Source organism: Caloenas nicobarica, chromosome 2, assembly GCF_036013445.1.
Source record: "Caloenas nicobarica isolate bCalNic1 chromosome 2, bCalNic1.hap1, whole genome shotgun sequence".
Taxonomy (NCBI): Eukaryota; Metazoa; Chordata; class Aves; order Columbiformes; family Columbidae; genus Caloenas; species Caloenas nicobarica.
This window is the reverse complement of record NC_088246.1, coordinates 74,247,525-74,273,879: the sequence shown is the minus strand read 5'-3', so window position 1 is coordinate 74,273,879 and position 26,355 is coordinate 74,247,525. Positions and strand designations below refer to the sequence as shown.

Genomic DNA, 26,355 nt, shown 5'->3' with positions numbered 1-26,355 from the left:
TAGGCTGTTACACAGTTTAAGTGATTACAATTTTAAGAAATTGTAAACGCTTATTCTGAACTTCCCTTTGTTCAGTTTTACTCTCTACTGCATAGTCATGTTTCCTTCAGTCCAATTCCTTTATGCTCTGGTTTAGATAATAATGTTGGAAATGAAAGTACAATTACTGTCTCCTTCTGCCAGGCTGAAATGGAGCTAGTGAAATGGGGGTTTGATGCAGCATCCATCGAGCAACAAATTAGTGACCATAGGAGAACTCACAATGCCATTGGAGACTATCGCTGGCACCTGGACAAAGTCAAAACAGATCTGGTAATTGCTGTCTTCCTTTACACATTGCTTAGTCTAGATTTATATATTGGCTCGCTGGTGTTCCACTACAAAAAGGAATGCTGAATAGCTCAGCTCCTCTTCAGAAAGCACTGGTGTCATGATAGGAACCACTTTCAACCCTAATATTTATTATTTCGTGATTACTTTGTGTTACACTTCATTCCCCAGCATTTTAAAATGAAAATTTAGTAGCTATTTAACATCATGTTGTTGTGTACCAAAGCTGGCAAATAAATATTGCAACGTTTTTTGTGAGAAGAATGGCTAAGAATTGATTGTTCTCAGTTTCTGCCCAGGCATATTAAAACAAGAAAGTGAAAGGATAAAGGAGGTGCTTAGAGACAGGCTTCAGTAATGAGGGAATTTCTGTGAGAAATGCCCAAATTCTGGGGTAAATGTAGAGCTTTTCTTAGGTGTGGTGTTGCCTTTCCCTCACCCCGCCCCACCTTTTGAGGCTTCTGTTCCCTTCTGGGTCTTGTGATTGGAATAAAGAAGTCACTGCAAATGCAGTGGTTAACTTCCTCTCCTATCAGCCCAGCTAGGTATAGGAGAGAGGAGACTGACTTAATGTCTATTCTTCTTTTCTGTTAATTGCTCATATAGACAGGAAGAAAGAGTTGGATCTGAGGAAAAGGCACCCGTTCTGGAGCTCTGATCTCTCAGCCAGGCTGAAGAGTGAAAGGAGTGTTACTCCCTTTTCCCTTCTCCTCCCAATAGGAAAGGTGATAGTCTGGCCCTATGAAATACCAGTTCCAAGGCTGCGAGGTTCCTAGTCATAGAAATAGGCATAAAAATTGGAGCCTCCTGTTCACATCATAGTTCATACTACTTCACAATCTCCGAAGCTAGCTGTAGGATTAGTTGGTTCCCCACAGCTGTGTAGGAGTTTGGTACAGAAAGAGATCCAGTTTCAGAAGCTGTTTTGATATTACAGGAGTTATATGCAACCTTGCTTATGTTCTAAGTATCCCTGAAGGAAGTAAGTTTGTCCAGGCCTTGGTTTTATACTTCTTGTGGTCCTCCAGTGGTGCAGACAAGCTGCTTACCTATGTCCCTTACAGACATTTGCAGGTTACCACCTGTAGTTGTAATGTTATGATACTGGCACTGTAAAAGAAATATCAGCAAATAGGCAACTTATAAAAGGCTCACAAAATATTTACTGTCTCTGTTTCAGCGAGAGAAGGCTGCGGTTCATCAGCTGGAGGAAGAATACGAAGGACTGCTGGTGAGCATGAGATGTGTTCACTTTTGATACCCTCTATGATGGATGCTCTTTTTGCTTTATTAACACCAATATGATAGTCAAGGGACACTTCAGGTTTCAACAGAGTGACAGATGCATATTTAAATAATTCTATTCAGTAGTAAACTGGCAGTGCTTTGTATTTTCTATAAGGTTCAGTTTGCATCGTGAACTTGAGATTAATTCATTACCTGGTATAGTGAATTACCCTTACAAGGAAGTTTCTAGTTTGCACCTGGAGAAAGGAGTTGGTTGCTTAGCAGGTGAAGAGTAGAATTCTACCTCCATAATGGGAGTAAATATAGCACTCAGAGGTGGGATTAGAACCAAATTCTGTGTAGGTCTGTGCGTCTTCCCTGCTTGTCTGCTACACTTGTGTTTGAAATGTCTTTCAGAAGCTGCTGACTTTAGGTTCCCATTGTTCCATAAATCCAGACATGTTGCCCACTGTCTATGCTGTGCTCTTGGCTTCCCCTTCTCCACCTAGCACAGGCATTTCTGTGTTTATGGCTTCTCATTTCTGGAATTCCTTGCAGAAATACTCCTTTGAGAGAATGGATCAGCTCCGTCAATTCCAGAACCTCATCCAAGCCACCAGCAGAGAGATCATGTGGATCAATGACTGTGAGGAAGAGGAGCTTCTCTATGACTGGAGTGACAGGAACACTGACATTGCCAGGAAGCAGGAGGCCTTCTCTGTAAGACAGCTCAACCTCCCCATGCTTTCCACGGGCTCTCTTTTGGGATAGGGAGGGCGGAAGAGCCTGGGTCAGGGGGACTGACCACAGGATGGGCATTTCTTCACTCTTTTGAAGTTCCTGGGGACTTCTATCAACATTTTTGGATTAAGTACTGTGTGACAACCTTTTGCATCAAGACTGGACATCTATTGGAGGATGGTGCTCCCATTCAACCAGTTGTTTCTTTTGATCTTGGAAGCTGGCCTTATCAGTACAGTCCTCTGTGGACTGGTAGTCACATATAGTTTGTGCACACAGTCATCATGTTGGTGTGCTAAACTAAGGGACTTGAGTCGAGCAGTTTAATTCTCCCTGTTAGGACTATGTAGGGGTTATGAGGTCCCCATATTTGGCCCTGATTTTCTGTCACCAGAAAGCAGAGCTATACCAGAGGGAGCTGCTCTCTTTCTCTGATGGTTTTGCCAGCAACACGTTGAACACACAGTTTGCGCTGGTCCTTGTCCTTTGTGGGTACACCAGGAAATTGAGCATGTGCATTTCTTTGACCAATATTGGTGCTGATCACCAAATTGAAAAAGGACTGAAAGTTCACACTATTAAGGAGGTACTTTTATTTATTTATTTATTTAAAGTTGTTGTCCTGGATGTTGCAAGATGCTGTCATTTTTGCTTCCATCATTCCTAGGAAAGACAGAACTTTGGGTGCTTTGCTCTGTGAAGTGGCAAGCCTAGAGACTACATCTGAGATGATTGTACTTTTTAAATTCTACTGCCTTCATAATTAACTTCAATACACTGAATAGAATTACTACATAGTGTTATCAGGGATAATTTTACATTATCACAACTATCTGGAAAATTTTAAGTAAATCATCCTGTGCAGCTTAAGTTTGGGGGCTTGTTTAATGCTGCGCTTTGGTTGTTTAGAAACGCATGAGTGAACTGGAGCTTAAAGAAAAAGAACTCAACAAGCTAAAGCAAGAAAGTGACCAGCTAGTGCTCAACCAGCATCCTGCTTCAGACAAAATCGAGGTGAGTTAGACTTTGCGTGATTTCTCTTGCTCCTTTAGTTGCTACATGGGAAAAATTCTCAGTGAAAGTCTGCAAATAAAATACTGCATTTGGACCTGGGAAGGGTTTGCAAGCCAAAAACATGCCCACTTTTATCTAGCTTTACCAGCTGCTCTCATAAATGTTACTACCTTCCTCTACAAACCTGGCCACAATGGCTGCAGGCTTCTTAAGAGCTATGAGAGCTCTCATTGCTATCAAATTTGATGATAGATGCATGTAAAAATTAATATGAAGCTTAGAGAGTTGTCTGAGTATGTTGAAATTGCTGTATCTCCTTTGCATTGACTACAGTGCAGTGGAATTTATGGTAGGAAGGCGTTTGTTGTTGTTGTTCTTCTGCTATCTTAGTTGGCGTGTTTTGAAGAAAGCCACACCCTTCGAGGGTTAATATTTAATCCAGGTGCAAATACTTTCTGCAACTGAAATTCATAGTGCATTTCTACAGGTTAGCCAAGACATTTTTGCTTTCACATTGTGGTGTACACTTACCTTTAAATTACAAAGGCCGCAACAATTTGGAAAACCTCATTTCATTAAGAAATGCTGTAGCTGTTACAGTTTTAAGAGTGCATAAGAACCTGAAACTGAAAGAAGCTAATAGGGGGGGAAAAAAAAAAGAGTCCTTTCTGCTTTTCAGAAAGACTGTTATTGTGTTGTGTAGAATCAGCATTCGTATTTCTTCTGTAGTCAGTTTCTGCCTTAAAGGAAAGATCCTTGTAAGCTCCAGTAGTGAAGCACAAGTTGTACGTAATTTTCTAAAGAATATACATGAGGACTACTTGAGAAGTTTGAATTTAAAAATAGCCATCATAAAAAAATCATGTTTGACACTGTTTCTTGGGAGAAGGAGAGCGTAACGATTCGCAATTGAAATATTTTATTTGCACTACTGTTTGTGCATTTCACCCCTTTTTGTTCATGCACTTCAGGCTTTATGCTGATCAAACAAAATTCAAGTCATGAACAAATTTCTCTCTGTATCCCACAAGCAGGTATTTAACTCATTTTCAGTTAGGCGGATGCTTAGAAGTTGGGGAACTATTTGCATGAGTTACTTTATTCTGATGTGCATGAATTTGTTTTAGCAGATTTTTCATTTGCATTTATGTGGAGCATAAATAGTTTTGCTTGAGTCTAGGTATGGGACAGAGATCAGTATGGTGGGTTGAGTTCTGTATATTACTATTTTTGTTAGGCCTACATGGATACATTACAAACTCAGTGGAGCTGGATTCTTCAGATCACCAAATGCATTGATGTTCATCTGAAAGAGAATGCAGCTTACTTTCAGGTGAGTAGTGATGTGGAGAATTCACACTACTTTTGTTATAAATGTGAATCCCATCACAGATATTTTTTTCTGTACCAAAATGTTTCTAAATCCGGGCACAATTATGCATAACACACTGTTACCATGTTGTAAATGCCATTCTGCCAGATGTGAACTGGAATTTCTCATGAAAGGAATCCATTTATTTTTAGCAGACATTTTTAAGAGCTGTGTACAACTGAAATCACAACTTTTCTCCTGTAGTTCTTTGAAGAGGCCCAATCCACGGAGAGCTACCTGAAAAACTTACAAGACTCCATCAGAAAGAAGTTCATCTGTGATAAGAGCATGTCACTGCCAACTTTGCTGGAGCAGATCAAAGAGCTGGAGGTACTGTCACAGCCACCCGACAGGCTGTGTTCTGCTTTGCTTGGAAGTCAGTTGCCCTCTTCAGATACCAAATGTAAACCCAGGTGTACTGTGATGTTTAAATACAGAACTGTATGAACTTGAAACCATAAGGGTATATTCCTGCCCATTTCTTAGGAGAGCCTACAAACGGATCAGTGTTATTTTAACCTGTGTGATACTGTTTGGGAACTCTGATTTCTTTTTAAATCTGGAATGAGCCCAACAGATTACCAAGTTTCTGACATGCTAACAAATTATAAAAAGGGCAGATTTTCATTCATAAGTGGCAGAATAGATTTTGCCTCGGAGGATAAGTGCATTTAATAAATGATTCATCATGTCATTATATCACTGTAGTCTCTTTGAAAGGACTTAACTCAGCTTTTTAGCTAACTATTTACTCATCATGGATTAGGTACTACAATTCCAAAGTGAATATAGTGCAGAAAAAATGCTCAGTGATGTGAAAGGGCAATTGATAAAGTCAGGTTCAAGAATGTAGCTATTACTTTTTTTTGTTAGAATCCATATTGTAATAGATTCTATCTATTATTGTGTTTCTTACATGCCACTTTAGCCACATTGCAGAACTGTACGTAAAACCTGCTTTGCAAGTTTTGCAAAATTTGCCTGCCAGAGCTGCAAAGATACTTAGTTTGGTGCTTCTCTCTTTTTTTTTTTTTTTTTTTAAACTGCAGTTTTACATTATAGTCCAAAGACTCATCGCACTGGAGCTAAGGGAAGTTTTGCGTGCCACGAGCTCCAGATGTATCCCTCTCTTAACAAAGCAGTGGGAAGTAGAAGTGGTTTCTTCTTAGAATGAATTTTTAACATGCGATTAATCATTGCAGAATGAACGAGAGAGAATTCTTGAATACAAGAGACAAGTGCAGAGTTTGGTGAATAAATCCAAGAAGATTGTGCAGCTGAAGCCACGTAACCCAGACTACCGAAGTAACAAGCCCATTATCCTGAAGGCTTTGTGTGACTACAAACAAGATCTGGTATTGTATCCCTTTTTGGCTGAGAATGAACATCATGTAAACGAGGGCACGGCAAATAATTCAGTAAACAAACTGCTGAGATGATAGGTGTAACTCCTTTGTCTGCTTTTGGTCAACATTGAAATTTCTTGGACAAAAAAGCCCTGACTTTCTTGCAATTATGAATAAACAAGCTAGGTTCTAGTTGGCAAATGTCGAGTCAAAATTGTTAGTCCATTAAATAGTATTAATACTGATAGCTCAAATTAGCACAGAAAAGTCTCTTTGATAATAGGGGTAAAGTTGTTATACAGATGCTTCCCTGCATCTACACCTTTTTTTTGTGTGATTACTCACCTTTTCAGTGTCCCTCTGTGTCCTTAGGTCAACACTTCATCTAACAAAAAGTGAGGAATGTACAGTGAGTCATTGGTATCCCCAGTTTTTTGCTGGATGAAGTGTGAAATTGATGATGATGTTTCTTCTTCAGTACTGGGGCTGCTTGGGTTTATTTCTATATTTTTTCTTAACATTAGGCTCCGATGTGTTTTCTGCCTGTGTGCTCTTTCTCTTCAATGGTTCCCAGCTACCCAGTTTTTCTGTTCTGTTATCTGTAACACTTGTTTTACCTGATTCACTAGGTTGCACTCCTGTAGTGACCAGTAATTGACCACTGTGATTTGTGTTTACGATCCGGGGTTTCCGCTATCCGTTCTGTGTCTGCACTTTTCCGTACCACATTTTATTCCAGAGTCACAGAAGTTCAGCCCACACAGAGTAACTTTTTGTTGTTACTATAAGCAAAACTAAACAAATTTAGGCAATGGTTACCTGACTGCTTGGCAATTGCTCTTACTTCAAGCAAGCTAAATTCTGCTCAGATGAAGCAGACAATTCTGGAGCCACTTCATGCTCAGATCAATGCAAAGCCCATGGCCTTTTACTAGTTATGGCAAAAATCCTACTTGCTGGCTGTAGAGGTGTGATGCAGGTAGAGTCCCGTCAAGATAAATGACAGGAGGAGCCTTCCACTCTTGGATGTGAGTGGGTTGTAACCTGCACTGTGGCTGCTCATTGTTAGGATTTCTGGCAGTTGGGGCTGGTGGATCTAGCTCCGCCACACTTGCTCCCAGTCCCATCACTAAGCATCCTTATGCCTCCAGCTCACTGGCTTACAGCCATACGTGGTTGCATAGTTTACTGTGGTCATGTGTCCACATTCAGTCTTTGATGTTTGTCATGATAAGCCTCAAGTCTGATGATCAACCAGACTGGCAATTGCTCAGAGTGTTCTGTGGCTCTCACTTGGTTTTCTTGTTTTTTCTTCACATGGAAACCAGATTCAGGCAGAAGGGGTTGATCTGCACTGGTCTTCCCCCTGTATGAAGCCAAGATGCACACCCAGACCTAGCAGCTGGGGAGCACTCCCACTTCTGTGATGTAGCCACTGTTCCTCAGGCAAGGGGCTTGCCCTGGTGCCTTTGGGTTGGGGGGCAAGAGCAAAACACATCTGCACACCTCACTTATGAGGAAAAGTTGGGAGAACTGGGTTTGTTCAGCCTTGAGAAAAGAAGGCTTAGAGAAGACCTTATCACCATGTTCCAGTATTTAAAGAGTGGCTGCAAAGAAGATGGAGACTCCCTTTTTACAAGCAGTCACAGGGAAAATATGAGTGGTAATAGGTACAAGTTACTCCTGAGGAGATTCCGATTTGACACGAGGGAAAATTTTCACAATGAGAACAATCAGCCATTGGAATAATCTCCCCAGGGAAGTGGTGGATTCCCCAACATTGGACACTTTTAAGATTCAGGTGGACAGGGTGCTTGGTCATCTTGTCTAGACTGTGCTTTTGCCAAGAAAGTTTGGACCAGATGATCCTTGAGGTCCCTTCCAGCATGGTATTCTATGATTCCTTGGGTATCTCTCCTACAAACTCCATCTTACTTAACTAAAGAAAAAAATTTTCTGCGTTCCTTACAGAAAACGGTGCGCAAAGGAGATGAATGTATCCTGAAGGACAATAATGAGCGCAGCAAGTGGCTGGTGACTGGCCCTGGAGGAGTGGATATGCTGGTGCCATCTGTTAGTCTTATCATTCCACCCCCCAATCCATTAGCAGTGGATCTTGCTACCAAGTGAGTTGCTGCCTGGGTTTGGACACCTGCCACTGGGAGCAGATAGAGTTGCTCAAAATAGCAGTGAGCCACAAAATCTAGTCTGTGCCTTGATCGGACTGGCCACTCACCCTGTAAGGATGGGACATTAAGGACTAGACACTTGACTTGAGGAAATTCACTTCAGTGAAGCTTCCTAGGATTTAGGTTGGGATCTAGAAATATTTAAAACTTAACTTTTACAATGTTTTTTTCTCATCTTTAATAATGAAAGTCATAGATAAATTAACTTCCAAGATGTAGAGAAGAAGCCTTAGCACAGTCCACATCTGGTGGATGTTTCTTGGGATGTTTTGTAGCTATGCTACAAGGACAGACATGTTTTGACCATGGAATTTCTTTTCTCATTTCAGAATTGAGCAGTACTATGAAGCTATTTTAGCTTTATGGAACCAGCTGTATATCAACATGAAGAGCCTGGTATCTTGGCATTATTGCATGATTGACATTGAGAAAATCAGAGCTATGACTATTGCCAAGGTAAGACTCCAGCTGGCCTTACCTTTAGACCAGGGACATCCATGACCTGGCCTCTGCTGTCCCAAACAGTGCTTTCTGTATCCCGTGCAGATGTATGTTCTGCAAAACCATGGGCCTTCCTTTTGCTGGGTTGCACAGTTAGTTATATACGAAAGTTTTTGTCTTATTAAAGGAGAAGCAAAATGCTTTCCCATTCAAACATGATGTGGATAAACAGGAAGATTAGCTAAGGAGATTTATTACATACTTGCTGTACTTGTTCCCACTATGCAAAGGTATGGATAGGCAGACTAATCTTAAGTTATTAAATTACTATAACAAGAATGGTTTAGCCCAAAGGGCACTATTAGCACCATACTTTTAGAGGCAGCCCAGGTAGGTTTTATTCTAAACTGCAATTCCTTTTTTTTTTTTTTAATATGTAGGTGTATTAGCTTGTTCCTTAATGATTAACTGGTCATAAATCTTCCAAATTGCTCTTTTTTTCAAAATTATTTTCTTCCCCATTTCAGCTGAAAACAATGCGTAAGGAAGATTACCAAAAAATAATAACAGACCTAGAGATCCATTATCAAGAATTCCTCAGGAACAGCCAAGGCTCAGAGATGTTTGGCGATGAAGACAAGCGAAAGATCCAGACTCAGTTCACTGATGCTCAGAAGCACTACCAAACCTTGATTATACAACTGCCCAATCAACCACGGCAGCCACAAACAGGTTTGTCATCATCCTGCTTTTTGTAGAGCTTGGACTGTTTTGATTTCTTTGTTCGGAGCGTGGATGGTGGTGCATTCTTTTTCTGTGAAAATGTTCTCATAAACACATGAATGGAAACATGTTCAAGAATTGGACTGCTTTCTCTCATCATAACGAAACTGGCCATGCATAGGGAAGAGTATGTTGTGTTCTTCCTTCCTTTGGTGTGAATCTGGGAATAGTCCTCCAAAGTTCATGGAACTTGCTGGGAAAATGAGAGGAATTTAGTCCATCTGATATGTCTTCAGTTATTAGGAAGCAAAATCTCACTGCTGCCTTTCAGGAAGCAAGTTTATGTTTTTGTGAAGGAGTGATTTCATTCCTTGAAACAGCTGCATAAGGGCCCAGATCCTCCACCTGTTCTCAGTTCTACAGATCAACTCAGTGCTTTGGTCACTTGGGCAGTACGTTGATTTTCTGTATGTCAGTGCCCAGTTCTCTGGCAGTTGACATTTATTCAATTCATTTTACAGTGGTCCCAACTGAGTGCTGTCCTGTGAATTCCTCAAGCACCATTATTGTTAACGAGAGAAACCGAGAACATGAGAAGCAGGAGGCCTGGCTGCTGATGGAGCTTCAGAAACTTCGGCGTCAAATTGAAGCTTCTGAGATTCAGATGGTTCAAAAAACTCCTCTTGGAGTGGATCAAGGGGCTGTGCATGACTTTTCAGTCAGAATAAAAGATTTAGAGGTAACTGTGAATGTTTTTCTTTGAGCATCTCAAGCTGAGCTTGACTCTGTGCTGCAGAGCATACTGCATTTGTGTTTCTGGTCAGCTGGGAAGGACACACATCCTGTGCAGAAAATTCTCAATTGGAAGCTAATCATGATTATTTGGATTGGAGTTTAGCTCCTAAGTAGAAAAAGTTGACTCTTGGATTTTATAAGTCAAATTCTGTCAAGCGAAGAATACAGAAAGCCTGATGTCATGTGGACCTGAGCTCATGTTAAGCCTCATCCAGGTTAATGCACTATTAAAATCCTTTTGCACAGACCCCTGTTACCACCTGCCTCTGAAGTGCTGTCTGTGGGATGCAGAGTGGTTACATGAGGCTTACAGACCCTCTCCCTCTCCCAGTTCTTAAGATCTGAAGGAGACTGGAGAGAGAAGATTAGTAAGAAAAGAGGACAGGTTCAGCATATGAGAAATTCCCCTGAGGCAATGAAGTTACAAAGATCTTAAGAGCAGAAGGACCTTGGCAAGTCTACTAAGTGCAGTAGCCAGTTGGCAGTAAAGTGCTCTGCTTTTGGCAGAGCTGAATTTCGGAGTGGATGCAGTGCTCAAAAAGAAGTATTACCTGTTGTGGACTGTGGACAGAAAAGAAACTGCCCAATGTTACTTACATTGAAGAAAGCAAGCTCAGGCACCACTTCAGTCCTCAATCAAACTGGTTAGATAAAAGCAAACTGTTTGGATAAGGAGACCAATTGCATATGTGCTGTAGAATGATCATTCAGCCACCAAAAATGTGTAAATTAGGCATTCTCTTTCCTTAGGGTGTGCAGAATGACTCTCAAATAATGGCTGAAACCCTCAATAAGCATAAGGACTTGCTGCCTAACTTCAGAGGCTCTGAGAAGTATGTGTACTTGCAGTCAGAGATAAATGCCCTATTTCAAAAACTGGAAAATATTAATGGTGTTTCTGCTGGCTACTTAGACAGGTAAGAAAATTGAGGTTATAGCAATAAATCATGCATTTTCTTCCATAGTTCTTAGTCAAGAAACATTCTTTTCTACAAATGCTGTACATGTGGATAGAAACAGACACTTACGTGAATTTCTTATCTTTTCTGGAATACTTTTAAAAAAGTGAAAATCATGGGTGTCAATGAAATGTCTTCTGTATTGTCTATTCTCTTTAACTAATGATCTGCAATTAATTAGAAATAGCACCTTTCCTGCCTCAGTCCGTAACGGATTTGTCTTGCATTATTTATTTTAGCCTGAATGCACTGAGGTGTCTGCTCCAGATTATTCTACAAACAGAAGATGTGATCAGAGTTTTTGAAGTCAGACTGTCTGAAGAGGAGACTGTCCCTTTGGATCTTGATAAAGTGGAGGCTTATCGGGCTTGTCTGAAGGTGAGAGGCCAAGACCCAAGGACACAGCAAGGCAAAATTCGTAGCTGCCAGCACTGGTCTATTGAGCTGGGTGAAACCCTTCCGAAACCACAGGAGATGGCAATGCTGATCCTGTTGTATTTTATGACATAGACATACAGTGCTTTTGCAAATTATTGGAAGGAATATACAGGTTACTACTTCCTCCATCCCCTGGTTGTTGCTGCTCCCACAGCAAAGCCAGTGATGTAGAAGGTCTCCATGATGCATTTCTGTACAAAATTATCTGTATTTACTTGTATAATTTACGAAACTGGATTTGAAGGCAATACCTCTTTTCTTGTAAAAAGGCTTGTTAATTGCCCTTGTCATCTAGCTGTAACAAGTAAATTTGAGTATTATTGTCAGAATAATTGTGTGTCCCAGTTTTGCCATAGAGTCCATTTCAAATCTTACAGTGTGAACTATCCATCCTGTACAAGGGGGAGAAGGCAAAGAAGAGCCGCTATGCTGAGCACAAAGTTGCCTTGCAGAACAAGTCTTTATCGGGTGTTGAGCTGGTCCTTTTGTGCACTGAATGCGTTTAGGAGAACAGAGACTCTCTCATTCTTTCCTGTTCTCAGGGGTAGTAGGGAAATAGTATGCAGAAGTGGAACACAACCAGGTTACCTTTTTATCACGTTAAATGAGAGCTGCAGTTCAGTTGCCGGGAGTTGCTCTTAGCTGGTGTAAATTTGAGCTACACACACACAAAAAAAGCTTGAGCATATGATTGAAGGATCCAGTCACCCCTGTGCAAAGCAGACCACTGCCTGCACTGTGTATGCCATTTGGTGATACCCCACAGTATGCAAGTATGTGCATACAAACAAGCATGTGTGTAAAGAAACATCTCCATGGAAGATGTTTATAAAAATGTAAACAGGAAAAAAAAAAGCTGTGCAGATGTTTTAGATAACATTTAAAAATTGGATCTGTCAATCTTGAGGCTTGATTCCACAGCTATTGCAAGTGCAGGAGTCTTTTATACTTCAGTGAAATTTTCAGGAACTTCAATTCAGTGAATTGTTTCAGGAACAAGCAAGGCAGGCTCTTCCCTTTTTTTTTTTTTTTTTTGGTAACTGCTCCACATGGTTTTGAGAAAGTGAAATGTCAGCTACAGAATATGACAGCAGAGGGCTTCGGTTTAGCAAATTGTTTAAGAGTGAGTCTAAGTTTTTACACATTCTTAAGTCAAACTCTGTTTACCAAAGTAGGTGTTTCACTTTAACTATATTAAGTCCAGCTGACATCAGTGCACATACCTTACTGAATTAGAATAAAAATCTTTAGACAACACATTGTGCATACTGTTGATAGTTAAATTTGAGTACTCTCTCAAGAACAAAATGTATGACAGCATTTTGTTTTTTCTCCAGAAAATGAAAGCAGACCTAAACATGAAAAAGTCACTACTGAATGCCCTGGAAAACGAGCTGCAGAAAACACTTCAGATTCACTCACAGTCTTGCCAGTCATATACCCTGTATGACATGGACCTTGGAAAGTTCAGTGACAAAGTTACCCAGCTAATAGACCGCTGGCAGAGAGCTGAAAAGCAGATAGATAACAGGTTTGCTCATCTTTCCTAATAGCTTTTTGCTTATTGCTATTGCTAAGACCATCTTAACAGTGAGTCTAAAAGAACTGATGTACATGAATCATTATTTCCAGAGGATAAATGATGACTTTAGGGCAGTAAGAGTAGAGCAACTGTGAATAGGTTGAACATGCTTTAAAAGGGATTGTGTAAGACCAAGCAGGAAAATTTAGTTAGTCATGTAAATGTATAACCTAAGTGCTAAGGAGTTCTAATTTTTTTTAATTCTTGCTAATGTTCTTATATTAAGTACTTTGAGTCAGGATTTTCCCCCTCAAACAAAGCAACCATGCTGAATACCCTATACCTGAGGGTTAAAAACGTAACACTGAGAATTAAGTAAAAAAATCACAATTATTTTTCTAATGCTTTATTGAACTGAAGGCATGTTCTGATTGTTTGTGGGTTTTTTTGGAGTGTTTGTTTTGGTTTTACTTCAGGTTAAAATCTAGTCTCATTAATAAAAATTGACTGGTTGCTGGTTGTTTTGGTGAAAATTTAGAACACGAGAACTGAAGTCAGTGAACTTGGTTCTTACCACTGCAAAGTTTTATCCATCCCCTGCTTAGTTGACAGAAAGTGTCAACCTCTGTATATTGCAGAGTTACTCAGAAGTAGGGCCCTAAAAACACATTGGGTGACTAATCACCTGTACAATTCTCATATATTTGAAATTTTTTTTCAGAATCTCCTTTTAGAGCTTCCCATAGTTTTACCTAGTTTATTACTGTCTTGTTTCTGAAAAATGTTTAAAGAGGGAGAAAGAGAATGCACTTTCCATTTTGACAGTTTTCCTTCTTTTTTCTAGATCATGGGATTTAGAAAGGCAAATCAAACAGCTGAAAACTTACAGAGATCTCTACCAGGCTCTGTGCAAATGGATCTGTGATGCCAAGCGCAGGCAAGATTCTATTGAGTCCATGAAACTGTGTGATTGCAACACTATCATGAGATATCTGCATGATCAGAAGGTATGCAGCACCTGAATGAGTTGTCTTCAGTTATCTGGATTTTAAATTGTTTTGCTGTTCAGAAAATATCTATATCAATGCAGTCTGCAATACAGTGGCCTGTTTTGAATTAGGAAGCACACAAGCTACCAAAAACCACCAGATGTCTAAAAAGCAGGAGAGAGGAAATATTATCCTCATTATTTTCTGTCAGCACTGCTACAGATTATGAACAAGACCGGTTTTGGCTCCTACACAATCACTGACACTTTTACACATCAGCTTTGAATTAAATCAAGGGACTGTATGGTGGTGTAACTCATGGGACAAACTATAGCACAAAAATAAAAACCGAGGAAATACATCTAAGCTAAAGTCAATGAACTCTCCCTCCCCAGCTCTGAGGCTTGTTCAGTTGCTAGGTGTTCTTTCTGAGAACAACCTTCTCATGCACAGAGAGCTTGCCATTGTGAAAACTGCATGGCTACAGGTCATTTCAGGTCTCAGCCTCTGGGATTGCAGTGGTCTCATCCTGCAGGTGCCTTCTGATGGAGGCAGCATGTACAGGAGGAAACACTGGGAAATCCTCAGGGAGTGCTTCACAGCTCACTTTTTTTTCTTGACAGAACTTGCACAGTGAAATCTGTGGGAAGCGAGACAAAGTTGAGGAGCTTCTCAAGCATGCAGATCAGTGCTCAGCTGCAATTAAGGTACTTGGATTTCAGCATTTTTATGGGGTGTGGTTTTTCATGGTCAGGCGTGTCCCATTGTGTCTGCTCTGCTGGCAGGTGAAATGTCAGCACCCTGATGTGTGTATGCAGAAATTCCTGGGGTGAAGCACTTGTGTGTACAAAATATAATTAAAGCAATTTGAGTACTTGCTACCTGAAGACCACAGGATGATACAGGAGATACCAGTGAGAGCTTCTATTCAGGAGAATCAAAGCCTTTTTCTGGCCAGGCCAAACTTTCCAGTTCACATGTTAAAAAAATAAGGGAGTAGAGAACAGATTTTAGCTTAAGAATTAGGTCTAAATAGGATCTGGTATGAGAGGCAAGACAAATGCAGATTAGCAGGGGGAATGGTGTGCAATAGCCATGAAAACCAAGAAAATATACAGGGAGATGGTATTTTCATTTTTATGTCACCTTTATATCCGAGCTTTCTCCAGCTCAATCTTACTTTCTGGGACAATGATCTTGCTGTATGCATGATATGGCATATGTGATATGAAAGAGGTGCAGAGACCGTTATTTCTGGTGAAGTTTTGTTTGATAACAGTACCTAGAGCAGTTGCTCCCGTGAATCTTTCACCTCTGCGTAGCCCTCAACTAACAGAAACACATATCTTCCCTTTTTTGTAAAATGTTTTTTCTCTTTTTCTATTCGTCGTTCTCCTCTGTGAGTCTCCACATAGCCAGAGATATAAACTAGGGAAAATGTAGCTTTTTATTAAAAAACCAAAACAACCCCAAAGCTTAATTTGCATTTTGAGAAATCCAGATTCCCAGAGAGTTCCTTGGCAGTTGCTAAATGGGTCTTGCCTTTCCCTGTTGTTTTACAGGATTACGAACTACAGGTTGCTTCCTACAGTTCTGGATTAGAAACATTGCTCAACATACCTATCAAGAAGAGTGTGGTTCAGTCTCCTGCAGTGCTGATTCTACAAGAGGTATCACTCTTTCCTCCCCATCAGTCTTTTGAATACATTTATTTGCCCATGTGAGCCGTTGTGAGTCATGTCCAGGTGTATTTGAATAATTAGCACTGTCATTGGTAATGTGCGCTAAGCATGTAAACACAAGGAATTAGTGCAGAATAGTCACTGTGCTGTAAAATCATACTTGGGCTCAGTAGATTAGCCCTTAAAAATTTGCCTCATTCCTATTCAATGTCCATTGCATACATATTGTGAGAAAGCAGGATTCATGCCCCAAGTGGTTTAGTCACTTTCAACCTGGGAATTAACCACTATTAGAAGTTTAACTTAGATTACTTGTGACTGTCAGACAGGAAGAGCATGATGAACCAGGGGATGAAGCCTTGGATTTAATATCACATCAGCCATGGGAGAAAATAATCTTGAAAAAGAAGGTGTGGGTTTATCAGAAGGGAGAATTTATACATCTAGGGTCCCCAGAAAGTCATGTGAATTTGTAAGGAGGAGGTTTCACTTTTGACTTTGTCAAGTGATGTGTTTTCTCAAGTGAATTGAAATCCTTTCAGTGATCTGAGACAGGTATGTTCACTCTATAGTACAAGCTGCTAACAATTCTCTTTCTTTTCAAGGCTAGCGAGGCTCAGTCTCGCTACATAGAGCTTCTTACAAGATCAGGAGATTATTACAGATTCTTAAGTGAAATGTTAAAGAGCATGGAGGACTTGAAGGTAATCTGACTCTTTTATTTTCTTTACCTTCTATTTTTATCACATGTTAGCAAGCTGTCACTGCTCAAAGACTTTCTGCTTTATTAGAGCGCAAAACAGTCCACCAAACTAAATCCTGAGATCAGGGTTGTCCCATGAAGGAAGCACATAAGCAGTTTCATGCACCGTTTTTCAAAGAGTACAGTATCTTGCAAAGTTACCTCTAAGGTCATATGTGAGGTGGAGAACAGTAGCCTTCTCGGCAAACAGAAGGTGCTCATCAAAGCATGGAGGAAGTCCTTCTCTGCCAGTCACAGCCTTGACCTCAGTGAAAGCAGAGTTATCTCAGTGCTGAAAACTTGCTCCTCATGGTTCAGGGGCCACACCACATTTCAGGCCATATCTAAAGTGTTTCAAATGGAGTAACTTCTGATTTGATACAGTTCAGTGGAAACAGGTGCATTTAAGAGGTCACATATATGGAATGTGAATCACCTGTTTGAGTATCGCGGAAGTTCTAAAGAAGGCTATTTAGTACTTTGCTGGTGAACTCTTGCTACATTGGATTTTACTCTCTGTATTGCATGTCACTCCCCCCATCAAGTACCATTTCCCCTCTGAAGGTCATTATGCTGATTTCTGAATAACGTTTGACTCTGAATAAGTAAGGATTCCAGAATTTTTGTTGATGACATTAAGTAGGAAAGGATTTTGAGCTCTTATTGAAGCAGAGAAAAATAACTTTGTGAGTTGTCAGTGTTACAAATGTATACGGTATTGCATGTGATGATTTTGAAACAGTTATCACAAGTGTTCAAGTGGGTGTTTTGTTTGTTTTTCTGCTATCATTTTACAGATGAAAAACACCAAAATTGAACTCCTGGAAGAAGAACTCAGGCTTGCCAGGGATTCCAATTCAGAGACAAGCAACAAACATAAATTCCTGGAGCAAAATCTGCAGAAGTACCAGATGGACGTTTCTCAACTCAAGGCGAAGCTGATGAGTTTGGAGGAGATGAAAAGACAAGCTGAAATGGATGGAAATTCTGCTAAGCAAAACCTGGACAAATGCTATGCCCAAATAAAGGATCTAAATGACAGAATAACCAGGCTGACTTATGAGATTGAAGATGAGAAAAGGAAAAGGAAGTTGCTGGAGGATAGATATGAGCAGCAGAAGAATGACTATGACCAGCTGCAGAAAACAAGACAAAACGAGAAAGACAGCCTTGGTTGGCAAAAGTTAGAGTCTGAGAAGGTCATCAAGGAGAAGGAGTACGAGATAGAAAGATTAAGAGTTCTTCTTCAGGATGAAGGCACACGGAAGAGGGAGTATGAAAATGAGCTGGCTAAGGTAAGAAACCAGTTTAGCGAGGAGATGAGTAATTTAAAGAACAAGTATGAAACAGAAATTAATATTAAGAAGACCACGATCCAGCAGATAGCTGCACAGAAAGATGATGATGCAAAAGGCCTCAGAGCCCAGGTTGACAGACTGACAAGAGAAAACAGAGACCTTAAGGATGAGATTGTGAGGCTGAACGATGCCATTCTGCAAACCACAGATCAACGGAGGAGAGCAGAAGAAGATGCTCTTCAGCAGAAGGCTTGCAGTTCTGAAGTGTCACAGCAGAAGCATCAGTTAGAGCTGGAGCTGAAACAGATCATTCAGCTTCGTGGCGAAGACAACTCAAGATACAAGCAGGCTCTCGAGGAGGCTGCCTCGACTATTCAGGATAAAACTAAGGAGCTGGAAAGGCTAAAGGTTCAGCTTCAGGAAGAGGCTAAAAGCCGATGGGAACTTGAAAATGAATTGGCTAAGGTAAGGAACAGTTATGATGAGGAAATTATTAGTTTAAAAAACAAATATGAAACTGAGATTAATATCACAAAGACCACAATTCACCAGGTCACCATGCAAAAGGAAGAGGACACAAATAATTATAGAACACAGCTTGATAATGCCATGAGAGAAAACAGGAATTTGTGTGAGGAAATTAGGAGACTGAAGAATACAATAAGTCAGACAACTGATAATCTACGGAAAATAGAAGAGAATGCTCAGCAGCAAAAGGCAGCTGGCTCAGAGCTTTCTCAGAAGAAACAGCAGCTGGAGATTGAGCTAAAACAAGTTATTCAGAGGCACTCTGATGAAAGCATGCGGTACAAACAGTCGCTTGATGATGCTTCTAAGACCATTAAGGAAAGAAACAAAGAGATTGAAAGGCTGAGAAAGTTGTTGGATGTAGAAACAAGTCAGAGAAAAGAAATAGAGGATGAGAACAGTCAGTTAAAACGAGTCCAGTTTGACCTGCAGAAAGCAAACACGAGTGCTACTGAGACAATTAACAAGCTGAGAATCCAGGAGCAGGAACTGACCAGACTGAAAATTGACTATGAAAGAGTCTCACAAGAGAAAAAAGGCAGGGATCAAGAAAGTGCAAAATTCCAAAGCACTGTAAAAGACTTGCAGATCCAGAAACATAAGCTGGAGGAAGAACTTTGCAGGCAGAATAAAAATTTAATGGAGGAGACATCCAGGAGGAAGAAACTGGAGGAGGAAATTGAAGGCATGAGGAGATCTCTCAGAGAGCAATCAGTTAAAATAACTAATCTCACACAGCAGATAGAGGAAGTGTCTATTATAAAGAAGAGGAATGAAGATGACCTTAGACACCAAAGAGAAGTATTAGATGGTCATGTGAGAGAGAAGCAGAGATACATGGAGGAGATAAGAAAATGCACATCTGATATTGAGACTTTACGCCGTCAGTTGGTCCAAGAACAGGAGCAATTAAAACAGGCTCACCTACGAAATGAGCACTTACAGAAAACCTCTGAGGAAAAAAGCAAAAACTTGAATGAGTGCAAAATAGAAATTGAAAGGCTTCAGTCTCTCACTGAGAACCTAACCAAGGAACACTTGTTACTGGAGGAGGAGCTGCGAAATGTTAGATTGGAGTACGATGATCTCAGAATGGTCAGAAGTGAAGTTGATGAGAAAAATACTGCCATTGCTGAACTAAAGAATCAGCTTCAGACGAGCAGCAAGCAAACCCTGGAACTTCAGGGCTTGATTAATGATTTACACAAAGAAAGGGAAAAATTGAGACAGGAAATTGAAAAATTCCAAAAGCAAGCTCTAGAGGTATTCACACATATTTTGATCCCGGCTTTACTGTCTCTCACATGTATAATTAATTGCAGTGTCCATTCGAATCAACTTAATTCACACTTTGCTGTTTAAGTTCACTGTACTTATGACTAATATCTCCTTTATGGCCCTTCCCCTTGCTCATTTTTTAAACAAAAATGACAGGATTTGGCCACTTTCTTAGCCTCTTTATTCCCTGGGAGCTGTACTAGGGAGCCATAAGCTGTCTTACCATCTAGCTGAGCCTTGCCCTCAGCCCTCGGCCCAGGAGAAACCCTGGGCCTGTGCCAGTCTCCACCAAACCATGCTGGGGGAAGAGGAGAGTACACGGAGTACTGCTGTGCTTTAGCTGTACCCTGCTGGCTGTGTGCTTCCTCAGGCTGTCTCAGCCAGGATGGGTAACGCGGTCCTTTGGGACTGACCTGAGTGCTGTCACAGACTAAACCAGCTAAAAACCCCAGAACCAACAAGCTGTCAAAGTGCTGCTTAGCTGGGTAAGGTGTTGACTACAGGTGAGGATTAAAGATGATGTTGTCAGCTGTACCTAAGGTACTGAAAGCCTACATTTCATTGACTCTTTTGGGGATTTATGTTCCTAAGTCAGTAAGGGCATTTGCAAATTTTACCATTGGCCCTTATTTCGTAAACTTGAGGCAACAGCATAAACAAGTTAAAGAAAACATTTTTTCATATTTCATTCTTCTGTCTGCCACTGTTTGAATATATACAAGTGAGCACTTGTGAAAATGTTTCTTTGCTTTTTGCTATACTTGTCCCTTACATTTCTTTTCTCATTCCCATTCTCAGCTATTTTTCCTTTATTTGAAAAACTTTACTACTGATTTTTTAAAAAATTAACATTTAGGATTATCTGACATCTGTGCATATATATATATATATGCATATATTACAAATATAACCTTATATTCTTTTTAATATGGACTGCATACAAATGTGCATGCTTGTAGGTGTTTGTATATGTGTATAGATATATGAAGACATTTAGTGAATTAAAATGTAAAGCAACACAGGTAAAATTGTTTGGAGTAACGTGCGAAAATAATAGTAAACTGAAAACTGAGTAATATATTTCCTTTTTATGCAAGTATGACCAGTCCTTAGCTAACACAAATTCAGCCAGGTTAGTAGGGCTGTGCCATGGTACATCTGCTGAGCATCAGACTCTTAATGAGTCTTGAATGCTCTGTGTATGCACAGATGTACTGTGAGAAGTATTAAAAAGTTATAAAGAACTAAGTCAGCAGAAAATCAAGGCTATGGGTAACAGAATGGAGTCTCCAGTGGTACTAGAGACACTGTCAGTGAAGGAACAATGTACCTTCACTGGTTTATGAGTATCCATCGTTTTGGGTAAGGCACTGCTGCAACTAGAGTGTTTTCCAGTGGCAGCTTGCTGCAGGTTAAATGACAGGCTGAAGAGCATTTTAAGTGGAGAGCATAACTCTAACGAGCATAAACTCTAACCATCCTCTCTTGGTTTATTTCTTCTTTATAAACTGTAGGCATCCAATAGGATTCAAGAATCCAAAAATCAGTATACTCACCTTATGCAAGAAAGAGAAACTTTGCTGATAAAAATGAGTGCTTTGGAGCAAGACAAAGCCAGGCTGCAGAGATTAGAAGAGGAGCTGAACCGCTTGAAAGTTACCCTGGAATCGGAGTCGCGTTTGAAGCAACGTCTGGAAAGTGAGAAGCAACAAATCCTGAATGACCTCAATCAGTGGAAGAGCCAACACTCCCGGACAGAAGAATCCATGAGGAAGATCCAGTGTGAGAGAGAGAAGAGTGAGAGGGAGAAGAACAGCCTGAGGAGTGAAATTGAAAGGCTGCAGATGGAGATCAAACGGATTGAGGAGAGATACCGGTGCAAACTGGAAGAGACTGCTGTCAAAAGCCAGTCAGAATTGGAGTCTGAGCGTCTCAGGCTGCAAAGAGAGATTGAGAAACTCAAGCAGCGTCCGTATGGGTCCCACAGATCTACGCAGACTGAAGAAGACTTTTGTATCGATGCCTCCAAGTTGCTGTTCAGTGGGCTGCGGAAGAAGATTACAGCAATGCAGCTGTATGAGTGTCAACTGATAGACAAACTCACACTGGATAAACTGCTGAAGGGGCAGAGGTCAGTGGAAGAAGTTGCGGCTGACATTGAACCCTACCTCAAAGGGGCAGGTGCTATTGCAGGAGTGTCCCTTTCGCCCAGGCAGAAGTACTCCTTCGTCGAGGCCAAACGGAATCAGCTGCTTACAGCAGAAAACGCGGTCCTGCTCTTAGAAGCCCAGGCAGCAACAGGAGGTGTGATAGACCCACACCGAAATGAGATACTAACAGTGGACAGTGCTATCGCCAGAGATCTGATCGACTTTGATGACAGAGAGCAAATCTATACAGCAGAAAAGGCTATTACAGGATTTAAAGATCCTTTCTCAGGCAAAACTGTGCCAGTATCTGAAGCCATCAAGAAAAACTTGGTTGACAGAGAAACTGGGATTCGTCTGCTTGAAGCCCAGCTGGCTGTAGGAGGGATCGTTGATCCTGTCAACAGTGTTTTCCTACCCAAAGATATAGCATTATCTCGTGGCTTGATTGACAAAGACCTGTACAGGATCCTAAACAACTGCCAAGGCACTACAAAGAACTTCATTGATCCCACCACTAAAAAAGCAGTCACTTACATGCAGCTGAAGGAAAAATGTAGGATTGAACCACACACTGGTCTGCTTCTCCTCCCAGTGCAGAAGAGGAGTATGTCATTCCAAGGGATCAGGCAGCCCGTCTCAGCAGATGCACTGCTCGAGGCTGGAATTATTAAGGAATCAACAAGGAATGACTTGGAAAGAGGTGCAATTACAGTGGAAGAAGTGAGTGAGAGAATTATTGATTTCCTTCAGGGCTCTAGCTGTATTGCGGGTATCTACAATGAGGCTACCAAAGAGAAACTTGGCATTTACCAGGCTATGAAAATAGGTTTGGTTAGACCGGGGACAGCCCTTGAACTCCTAGAAGCCCAGGCAGCCACAGGGTTCATAGTGGATCCTGTCAGCAATGTGAGGCTGACTGTTGAAGAAGCTTACAAAAGAGGCCTTGTTGGAATTGAATTTAAAGAGAAACTTCTATCTGCTGAAAGAGCTGTCACTGGGTACAAAGACCCAGAAACTGGAAACATCATTTCTCTGTTTCAAGCAATGAACAAAGAGCTCATAGAGAGAGGCCATGGCATTCGTTTGCTGGAGGCCCAGATTGCTACCGGAGGAATCATTGACCCCAAAGAGAGCTACCGCTTGCCAGTAGAGACAGCCTACAAGCGTGGCTACTTCAATGAAGAGCTCAACCAGATCCTTAGTGATCCAAGTGATGACACCAAAGGGTTCTTTGATCCCAACACAGAGGAGAACTTGACCTACTTGCAGCTGAAAGAAAGATGCATAAAGGATGAGGAAACAGGGCTCTGCCTTCTGCCCCTGAGAGAGAAGAAGAAGGTGGTGCACACCTCGCAGAAGAACACCCTTAGGAAGCGCCGGGTTGTCATCGTAGATCCAGAAACAAACAGGGAAATGTCTGTGCAGGAGGCGTACAGCAAAGGCCTCATAGATTATGACACGTATACGGAACTAGCTGAACAAGAGTGTGAGTGGGAAGAAATAACTATTACAGGATCAGATGGTAGCAGTAGAGTAGTCCTTGTTGACAGAAAAACAGGTAGCCAGTATGACATCCAAGATGCTATTGATAAAGGTCTGGTTGAGAGGAAGTTTTTTGACCAGTACCGTTCTGGCAGTTTAAGCCTGACGCAGTTTGCAGACATGATTTCCTGCCGTAACGGCACTGACGAGGTGTTTCGGCATGAGTCGGTGACTCGATCCCCCACAGTGCTGAGTGTCAGGAGTTCTTCCTCGCTGATCAGAAGCGGTTCTTTCTCAGAGACCCCAGAAGAGTGCAGTCCTATTGCAGCCATATTTGACACAGAAAACTTGGAGAAAATCTCAATTTCGGAAGCTATACAGCGGGGCATCGTGGATAGCATCACTGGGCAACGCTTACTTGAAGCCCAGGCCTGCACAGGGGGCATAATATGCCCCACCACAGGCCAGAGGCTTTCGCTTCAGGAAGCTGCTGGTCAAGGCATCATTGATCAGGATATGGCCACACGACTCAAACCAGCCCAGAAGGCCTTCATAGGGTTTGAAGGCATAAAGGGCGGACGCAAGAGGATGTCAGCAGCTGAAGCAGTGAAGGAAAAATGGTTGCCTTATGAGGCTGGGCAGCGGTTCCTTGAATTCCAGTACCTCACTGGAGGTCTCGTGGACCCAGAAGTGCGTGGAAGAATAAGTACTGAAGAAGCCATTAGGAATGGATTGATTGATGGTCGCGCTGCCCAGAAACTGCAAGACACGAACAGCTATCCCAAAATTCTGACCTGCCCCAAGACCAAACTGAAAATATCCTACAAAGATGCAATGAATCGGTCAATGGTGGAAGACATCACCGGGCTTAAACTCTTGGAAGCAGCCTCCGTTTCATCTAAAGGCATATCCAGTCCTTACAATGTCTCCTCAGCACCCGGCTCACGCTCTGGCTCTCGCTCTGGCTCACGTTCAGGCTCACGCAGTGGGTCCAGGAGGGGAAGTTTTGATGCATCGGCAAGTTCTTCATATTCTTACTCATACTCAACCTTCAGCAGTGGGTCTATTGGGCGCTAATAACAAGTGAGGGAATGTGTCTGCATTTTAATATCATTTAGATTTTTCTATATCCCCTTTCCTAAAAAAAAATCCCCAATAACAACAAAGAAACCCAAAGCAAAACCCTGAAGTCTTTTTTCTGTGTGTATTCAATTTCTCTTCTGAAAAAGCTGTAAAATGCTTGAATGCACACATATGAAATACAGATTAGGGGATGCAAAAAGCCGTACTTGTGAATTTTGAGTTTGGTTCCCATTTCCTTTTAGCGTTTGGATTTTAATTGGTCTCTGTATATTTTAAATACTCTGTCATGTGCCTTCTTCTTTTATCTGTAACTCAACCCATAAGCTGATAACTGAGGTTTTAAAGTTTTGCAGTAGTTAATTTTTTCCATATAGACCCTTTTCAATTTGCTATTATGAAGAAAAAAGATATTAAAAATATGGACAGAAAATGTCTTTAATGTTGGTTTAGAATCTATACTATAACACAAAAAGCTCTGTCTTCCAAATGCTCTACTTCTCTATGTTTGGCTAGCCATTTTCTTAAGTATAACTTGATAGCTATAAAGGGCTATTATTAGGCTGGGCTTTTGTTTTGCTGTTACTCATATATATTTTCTACTGTTTTGCTTGATTTCCATGTAACAAAAAATCTAACTGTACCAAGTGAGCTATTCTGGGCAATAAACTTTTCAAGTTTTAAAGTATTTGTTGCGTGCTTTTTAAATTTAGCTGTGGACATTCTTGGTGGTACAGATGAGAGACCCATTTTAAAAAGTAGCCACAACTAGCTTTGTCATAAAAATAGTGTACAGGCACTTTATTTGTAACGATGCTGATCCATCAGTTTTATGAATGTGGACTTCTGATTCTGCATTTTCAGTAGGAAAATGAAGATAGCACCAGTAATGGAAACAGTGCTCTTAGAAGCAGAAAGCATGTTTCTGCAGCTGGTTATAGACTTGATGATGACCAAAACCATATCTCTTCTGCTCATGCCCCAGCCCATTGTCTCTGCAGCTACAAGGGACTGAGTCAGATTCTTCCTTACACATCAGTGTAACTTTGGACAAGGAGCAGAACGAAGATACAGTGATGGGGTTTACCCAAGCCATGTGGTAGCACAGGAGGATCTTTCCAAGCCTGAACAGTCACCTCCTGAAATGTCTTCCTCCTTCTGCGGGCTCCTGAAAGCCTAAGCTGAGAAAATAGCTGGAGTATGCCAGTGTTTACATGATGTCTTGCTGTTGTCAGTTCTACATAGGCTGTTGTCAGCCTGCTGACTCATTTTATCTGAGCTGAGCAAACTCCTGAGATGAGAAACCAGAGTGCAGGACTAGATGACCACAGGATTAGAGGAGAAAAAAGTGGCCTGAAGGCACTTGAGCTGCCATGAGCAGAAAATGATCTGTATACTTCAAGATTGTCCTTTCCTTTCCTAGTTGCCACACAGTGCAGATACCTCTGGGTAGGTACTATGTTCTTAGCCAGGTGATCACTTAAAACAATTTAGTATGGTTTTAGACTGCTAGTATAGAGCTTTAATGACAAACTATTAGTATAATTTGCTAGTGCCTAAAATGAATTCTTACTGTAAGTAGTTGAAAGTGTTGCCTGAAGTGCATACCTGCTTTTAGCCATGTTCCATGTAGGAACTCAATCTGTCTATGAATTTTATCAGTTCCTATAGACAGAAGAAACTGAGAAGCACAAACACCTGTCACTGTTAATGATGCTGCCTAATTTTTGTAGCATGTTCCTTTTCTGAAGTAAGGAATAACATGGGTTCTGATACTGTTGTCTCTAGCTAAAGTGTAGCTTCTAGCCTGAAAAGCATTTCCAGTGTTTTCTGTGTATAAAATCTCTGCCATACATAAAGTATCCTTAGTTACTGGACTAGGAAATTAAATGGGCTGGTACAAGTCAGTGGAGACCTCTATAAAGTAGGTGAGAGAGTGCAGCCCATTTCCTAGGAAACTCTACAGCTTCAGAGGTTTCTCTCTACAGCTGAAGTTCATTAGCTGTACCCTAGAGGAAGAGCAGTGTCT

The 26,355-nt window shown here is 41.1% G+C and overlaps 1 protein-coding gene across 3 annotated transcripts in view; it reads left to right on the top strand.

Annotated features, from left to right (window-relative positions):
* The window catches only part of DSP (desmoplakin), a 38,990-nt gene extending 13,979 nt beyond the window's left edge, over positions 1–25,011 (top strand). Inside the window, exons 5-24 of one of the 3 annotated variants that reach the window (XM_065627646.1) lie at positions 184–312; positions 1,511–1,561; positions 2,116–2,277; positions 3,208–3,312; positions 4,550–4,645; positions 4,889–5,014; positions 5,887–6,039; positions 8,002–8,156; positions 8,549–8,675; positions 9,188–9,392; positions 9,905–10,122; positions 10,929–11,095; positions 11,377–11,515; positions 12,913–13,106; positions 13,942–14,104; positions 14,710–14,793; positions 15,649–15,756; positions 16,374–16,472; positions 17,308–17,805; positions 21,129–25,011. In XM_065627646.1, coding sequence (XP_065483718.1) covers positions 184–312; positions 1,511–1,561; positions 2,116–2,277; positions 3,208–3,312; positions 4,550–4,645; positions 4,889–5,014; positions 5,887–6,039; positions 8,002–8,156; positions 8,549–8,675; positions 9,188–9,392; positions 9,905–10,122; positions 10,929–11,095; positions 11,377–11,515; positions 12,913–13,106; positions 13,942–14,104; positions 14,710–14,793; positions 15,649–15,756; positions 16,374–16,472; positions 17,308–17,805; positions 21,129–24,323 — 6,174 coding nt within the window. In that variant the 3' untranslated portion in view covers positions 24,324–25,011. Of the gene's footprint in view, positions 1–183; positions 313–1,510; positions 1,562–2,115; positions 2,278–3,207; positions 3,313–4,549; positions 4,646–4,888; positions 5,015–5,886; positions 6,040–8,001; positions 8,157–8,548; positions 8,676–9,187; positions 9,393–9,904; positions 10,123–10,928; positions 11,096–11,376; positions 11,516–12,912; positions 13,107–13,941; positions 14,105–14,709; positions 14,794–15,648; positions 15,757–16,373; positions 16,473–17,307; positions 19,600–21,128 lie in introns of all 3 variants that reach the window. The other 2 variants (XM_065627644.1, XM_065627645.1) reach the window with 2 other exon arrangements.
* The last annotated feature ends 1,344 nt before the right edge of the window (positions 25,012–26,355 follow it).